This window comes from Athene cunicularia, assembly GCF_003259725.1.
Source record: "Athene cunicularia isolate RWA chromosome 2 unlocalized genomic scaffold, athCun1 chr2_part1, whole genome shotgun sequence".
Classification (NCBI taxonomy): Eukaryota; Metazoa; Chordata; class Aves; order Strigiformes; family Strigidae; genus Athene; species Athene cunicularia.
The window spans coordinates 130164112-130171437 of NW_020799095.1; the positions used below are offsets into that span (position 1 = coordinate 130164112).

At 39.8% G+C, this 7326-nt stretch overlaps 1 protein-coding gene across 1 annotated transcript in view; it reads left to right on the forward strand.

The window, feature by feature from the left end:
- Nucleotides 1-6167, forward strand: part of KCNS2 (potassium voltage-gated channel modifier subfamily S member 2) — a 7170-nt gene extending 1003 nt beyond the window's left edge. Inside the window, exon 2 of the mRNA XM_026841942.1 lies at nt 191-6167. Coding sequence (XP_026697743.1) covers nt 228-1661 — 1434 coding nt within the window. The 5' untranslated portion in view covers nt 191-227 and the 3' untranslated portion in view covers nt 1662-6167. The remainder of the gene's footprint in view (nt 1-190) is intronic.
- Nucleotides 6168-7326: the final 1159 nt, after the last annotated feature.

The window sequence follows — 7326 nt, forward strand, 5'->3', positions numbered from 1 at the left end:
AAGGAAGGAAGGAAAAGGAAGGAAGGAAGGAAGGAAGGAAGGAAGGAAGGAAGGAAGGGAAGGAAGGAAGGAAGGGAAGGAAGGAAGGAAGGAAGGAAGGAAGGAAGGAGAGAAAAGAAAGCAAGCATCAATAGGTGAACATGCTGTACTTGTGCTCATTCTGCATATTTTCTGTGCGATTGCATCCTAGGTTTTCATCCCTGATACACCTTTGGAAGGAGCTCACTATGACAGGGCAGAGCCTGAAGGCTTTATCTGAAGCAAATTTTGAAGACAATGAGATCAGCATCAACGTTGGTGGCTTTAAGAAAAAGATGAGATCCAACATGTTGTTAAGGTTCCCCGAGACCAGGCTGGGCAAACTGCTGAGCTGCCACTCAAAGGAGTCAATACTGGAGCTCTGTGATGACTATGATGACACCAAGAACGAATTTTATTTTGACAGGAACCCCGAGCTCTTTCCTTACGTGCTACATTTTTATAACACCGGCAAGCTCCATGTGATGGGTGAACTCTGCGTGTTTTCTTTCAGCCAAGAGATTGAATACTGGGGAATCAATGAATTCTTTATAGACTCCTGCTGCAGTTACAGCTACCATGGGAGGAAAATGGAGCCAGACCAAGAGAAATGGGAGGAACAAAGTGACCAGGAAAGTACCACATCTTCATTTGATGAGATTTTGGCATTCTACAATGATGCCTCTAAATTTGACAAACAACCCTTTGGAAACATCAGGAGGCAGCTCTGGCTCGCTTTGGATAATCCTGGGTACTCAGTCTTAAGCCGAATCTTCAGTGTCCTTTCAATAGTAGTGGTGCTGGGCTCCATCGTGACTATGTGCCTGAACAGCCTCCCAGACTTTCAGATTGTTGACAGCAACGGGAACCCCGAGGAAGACCCTCGATTTGAAATCGTGGAACATTTTGGTATTGCATGGTTCACTTTTGAACTGGTGGCGAGATTTGCAGTAGCTCCTGACTTTTTAAAATTTTTCAAGCATGCCCTGAATTTAATTGACCTAATGTCTATCCTTCCATTTTATATTACCTTAATTGTCAACTTGGTGGTGGAAAGCAGTCCGACTTTAGCAAATTTAGGCAGGGTTGCACAAGTGCTGAGACTCATGAGGATCTTTCGCATCTTAAAGCTTGCTAGACACTCCACAGGTCTTAGGTCTCTTGGAGCCACCCTGAAGTATAGCTACAGAGAGGTGGGGCTTCTTTTACTTTACCTCTCTGTTGGCATCTCCATTTTCTCAGTAGTGGCTTACACCATTGAGAAAGAAGAGAATGAGGGGTTAGCCACCATCCCTGCTTGTTGGTGGTGGGCTACTGTTAGCATGACCACAGTTGGCTACGGGGATGTTGTGCCAGGGAGCACTGCTGGCAAGTTGACGGCATCTGCATGCATCCTAGCTGGTATCCTAGTGGTAGTGCTTCCCATTACACTGATCTTCAACAAATTCTCCCACTTTTACAGGCGTCAGAAGCAGTTAGAGAGTGCCATGAGAAGCTGTGATTTTGGTGATGGCATGAAAGAAGTTCCATCAGTCAATTTAAGGGACTACTATGCTTATAAAGTTAAATCCCTTATGGCCAGTCTTACCAATATGAGCAGGAGTACCCCCAGTGAGCTGAGCCTGAATGATTCACTGCATTAGTGTACGAGTTTGACAGCAGTTTGCATGAGAGATATCAAGAGCTATGAATATAAATGTTTTCCTATTTGTCTTCTTTTTTCCTAGAGAATAGTGTTGCTGACACTGCACTAACTTTGCACTTGAGAAACTAAAGACGTTTCTATTACAAGTTGACAGTTTGCACATTTTCATCCTGTTGCATCGTTACTAAATGCTGACTTTTTCATACAAATGTTACCACTTCCATGACATTAGTGCTAGTGGTATAGTGATGATCTGTTACTTTGTGCATTTCCTCATCTGAGCAGAGAAATGAACGTACCCAAGTGAAATAAAAATTCTCAGCTGTGACATGAGTAATGAAAAAAAATCACCTATCACCTATGCTGGTATCTGTACTAGAGTAGGATTTCCGGTGCATTTTACAACAGTTTAAAACAATCACCTGTGAATCACTGACACGGGAACACTTCCATCTTTCTGACTGGTAATTCTGATCGTCACATGTCTGAAAACACCTCTGAGCTTCAGGTTTCAATGAAGTTTGTGTTAAAAACTGGGTGTTCTTGTTTGGAAATGTTACGTATGGTAATATTCTTCAGAAGCTCCTAAGCATAGATCTACCTCTGTTTCCAAGATTAGATCAATACTGAGCCCTCTGAAAAAGCCCACCCCTCATTTACAGATAGCTACCTATTCAAAGACTACATTTCCACAAGTGACTCTAGGTATGGAGGCCCATGAAGACATTTCAGGTTACCATTTCCAGAAGTGATCTGCACACAGCTCGGTTCCAGTGGAGCTGAAGATATGTCATATTTCAGTCCATCAAAATGATTCTGAGATCAGACACACAAAAATGTGGGTTTTCAACAATTAGAAGCTCCAATGAGAAACACGGATTTGTTTAATGAAGCAAAATATCCACATGAACAGTACAGGCAGCATTTTAGGAACTGACATTCATATACTGCAAAAAGACTAATTATAAAGATGCCATATGTGATGCTGAGATATAAAATCTAATTTTATCAGGAAAGCTTGAAAGCAGGTGTTAATGGCAGACAATTCCATTAAGCTTTCTGCCAAGGAAACTCTAAGGAGAAAAAAAAACCCTATAAGTCACATTTTCCCTCAGAAGGGAACTCACAACTCAGAGCTAAGGAAGTGTATAAGGGTCTAAGAAAGGAACAAATAAAGAAAAAGAGCTTAATGCTGCACTCACTGTGGGCAGATCCTCCTACCTGCTTCTGTGACACAGTTGATTTAAATCCTTTCAAGGGCTGGCCTGTACTTATTTTTTTTTTCTTTTTTAAAAAAAAGATGTGAGAGAGCAGATCATCTGAGTTTGCAAGAGTAATCATGAATCTGCACAAACTTATTTTTGAGTGCTCAGTCTCTTCCCTTATGCAATTGTACAGAAATCAAACACTTGCAGCCAACAGGCAGAAGCCACTGCTTCCCTCTATACTTCTAGAAATCTGTGCTATAAAACAAACTACTGGCACTCAGTGGGCAGAACAGCATTTCTGTTCAGATCCTACTGCTTTTCCATCCCATTTATTACATATAATGTTCCGATCATTATTTTAAATTTTTTGGTTTTTTGTTTTTTGTTGTGAAGATTAGAGAGGTTCAGAAGATAAATTCAAACTAGTTTGAAGAGTAATTAAAATACTAAAGCTAAAATTGTGATGTTTGGAAGCCTGCTTGCATAGAACAAGGAGTGGTCGAACTAAAGCAAATATGTTGTGAATAGGTAATTCCCTTTTTTTAGGCTACTAGAGGTTGCTGTCTGGTCTGGATCTTTTGTTGTTGTTGCTATATCAACTCCACCTAAAACCAGAAATCTGAGCACCCAGGATCAGATTCCTGTTTTCCCAGTGATCACAGAATACACAGTGTGAAATAATTTACCCAACACACACTGTTTCCTTTGAACACCCTCACGTCAGTTAGTAGTTGATTTAGGCTATCAAGTGTGAGGGAGACGAGTCCTTTCTAACCTTACCAGATAAAATGCTTGGAGATTTCAACATAGCCTGCACAAGTTATAAAGTCAATAGGCAAGACATTGTTTGCTGTCCCTGAAAACTGAAGAGCCATATACTTGGCCCTGAAGGTAGACCTAGATAATCTGAATTAGGTGGCCAAACTTGAAACATTTTGCTAAGGTTTTCACTTCTGGAGGGCTGGTTCAAGTTCTCTGCTGGGTCACAGGCATAAATTCAGTACTCTTTTTCCTGGTTCATACTGCATGTGTGTAAACTATCATACACCTACAAACACCCACCCAAAACATGGCATAGCACTAGGTTGCCTGTTGCATTGAAATATGATGAAAGAAATAAGGGAAGGAAAAGGTGGGCTTGCACAGTGCATACACTCCAGTTAGGTTACATGCTGCAAGGGTAGCAAACTCTCCCACTGATGTCAAGGACGCTGCAAGTTCTCACTAGGGCTGTTGGCTGGGAGCCTTCAGAGAATCCAGCTTCAAGCAGTGGTTTTGTCTGTTTCACAAGCAGTAGATTCACAGAGCTGAAAACCAATGACTTTCAGGGCAGTTACTTGAAGAGACCTGTAAACTTGCCAAAGAGTCACAAATTCCCTCAGCTGTTGCTAGTTTAGCATTGCAAAGGTTGGATCCAAAATTTGCAACACATCATTTCAATAACCTATAGCTTATCTTATGTTCTAGATTTATTATTATTCATAGGGCTGATGCTCTGTCATTTCTGCAAATATTGAATGGAACATGTCCAAATTGCATTTTGCTAAAGAAAATGAAATACCCCAAGGAATTATGACTTTTATTGTACTGGCTGAAAGGAATTTTCATTATTGCTTTTTTATATAAGTGCTTTGGATCAAAGACACTAAATAAATAAAGTACTGAAATTTAATATGTTCTTATTATCATGACAATGACTTTACACAGTACACAGGAATTCCCTTCATAAACTTAACTAACTCCATGTTAAAAGTAGTCAGATTTTTTGCTCCCCCCTCCTCCAGAAGAGCATTCCAGAGCTGTGCTGCTCTCCAAAGCTTGTGCAACTTTTAGCATCATTTTATTAATGGCTGCTTTCTATCAGTTTGTTGGGGTTTTTTTGTTTGTTGCTTTTTTTTTTCTCATGCCACCACTGTTCTTTAGCTTAAATATTTCATTTTCCTCTTAGTGTTTGCATGCATGATACATTTATAGACAGCAACCATATGCCCTTACATGCCTATTTTCACAGGACTATACCTGCCAAGCTTCCTTATGCTTTCTTTTTACAAGTTCTGCTCCCCTGACTATCCTAGGGGATGTAGCCTTTTTTTTTTTTTTCTGCATTACTTCTGCTTAGATTTAATCTGTTTGAGCTGACACTGTATGGTATTGTATTGCTTTGTACAGCAGTTTTAATATTTGCTTATGACTAACAGAATTTTTCACCGAGGAGGATAACAGTTGTTCTGATTTAAGTAATGTCTTAGCTCCCACAAAATAGCTAGGTAAGGAAGAATGAGGCACACCCTTCCTGCCATTTTATGAAGTAACCTCTATTCCAGGGCTCAAGCCCGTAAGTGCTGAGAATCCTCAGCTCTCATTAAATAAAAATTACAGAAAAATGTTTACACTTCAATGGAAAAATTCAATCTCTCCAAAGCCTCAGTGGGAAGAAGAGGTGGTGTACTTTTTGAGTAGTTAGTACTTTTGCCAGGCTTCAATCACTGTTTTGCAAGAGCAGGGCATCTTCCCTTCTATAAAACAGCAGGTCAGAAATGATGAGAGGACTAATGGGCCGCTTCCTCCAGTGTTTGAAACTTGAAAATTGCTGTGGTCAGAAATCCGCTTCCTATGGATGTGCAGTTTAATGAAGAACATTGCACTTGGCATGTGCTCCTCCTGCCTTGTGACGGTCACCTTCCTGGCACCAGTGAAAACGCTGCTCCTGCTCTCTTTCAGCCGAGAGCTTTGAATTGCTTAAATGAGAATTATGGTAATATTTCAAATGAAGCAACTTACTTTATTGCCAGGAATAAACCATTAGAGTATCTTAATTTCTAGTACAAATCTAGTCTATTATGAGAGTCGGAGATGTCCTTGAGAAGCAATATGTTACATTATTTTCCTGAGATGTAAACTCTATATATAGACTGTGATTAAGCTTTTTATGTATGTTCAGATTTTGTATTATTGCCTGGTTTATTATTCACTTACTTTCATCAGCTGCTAATTCTCTCTTTCCCTGCAGACTACTTCATCCATTTTGAAAGCAGACTGTTTTTTCCTCACATATTATATATAGCATGAGCTATTTCACATTGCAAACTTAAAAACAAAGAACTTTGCGTTTAATTTTCCAACTTTAATACCTCCAGTATTTGTACTTTTTTGTACAGAACTTTATGAGACTGCAGGGAACTACTGTATCTGGTGCTCTTTGTGCTGTGTTTCTTGTCCCAGTAGTGTATAACACACTCAAGAACTCAGCTTTGTGCCACAAAATGGAAATTAAATGCATAAAAAAGTATATTTCACCAGGGATTAAGCACTGATTTAAGTTTCAGGATATTCTGAGTATATAGTATAACCAAAGAGAAGCCTGGATCTCATTGTGAAGATAAGTTTCCTTTAAACATACACATCAGGCTATATTTCTATTTTGAAAAATGCTCTTAATTGGTGGTTGTGGTGGGGAAGCCACATTTTTCAGTTGAGCAAATAGTGCAAGCTTCTTGTTCTCTACCTCACAGATTAGGGACTAAGCAACATACCAATAGCACTTATGGGCGCTAAATCAACTTGACATGACCTTTCATCTCTTCCAAAACAATCCCCATCCTTAGAGGCCCCAGCTGTGCACATATAAGCAGCAGAAAGCCCCTGGAGTAACTGTTCTTGCTGTGCTAGTTATCCATTTCCTCTCACAATACTCCTGACTTTAATCTACCTTTGATGGCACTTTGCAAACAACATTCAACCCACAGTCACCACTCATACCCCTCAGTGAGGTGTTGGTCAGAACGATTATTTTCTCTTCATGTTATTCTTCTTTTCCCCAGTTTATGCACCTGGCTTCCCATTAGGTTACACCAGAAATTAATTTGAACTGTAATTTATTTTCAAGTTACCCACTGTTTAGGCAGGGCTAGAAGAATATTCCCATCCACTTTCTGAAGTGTCTTTTACTGACTCTTTTTTCCTTAAAAAAAAGGGAAAAAAAAAAAAAAAAAAAAAAATACCTGAGAAAAATTTACTGGGTTAACAATGCAACAATGGGCAATACATTATTGAAAGCAACAGTTCTCTGCTTAGTTGATTCAGAGACAGCCATAATGTCTGTGCCTTCAGAGCAAGTTGTTGAAGTTGTTGAGAAACATCACCCTCATTAAAGATTGTGGATCTCTTCACCTCTCATATATAAAATTATGGGTTGTCAATCGTAGGAGGCAACCTCAAACAGTCTAGAAAGTGTTTCCCAAGATAGCATGACACTGCTGGCAAAGGTCTGGCTCTGGTATTTATTTCTCCTGCTAGTACAGAGGATGGAGAATTGTCTCACAGGTGTTGAGACTCACACTGACCTCCCACTGGACACCACAGAAATTTGTTTGTCTGACATCACCTCACCCTTTACACACAACCCTAAATCATGAAAGTCCTTACTTGGATAAATGAATGCATCTGGCTATAGGA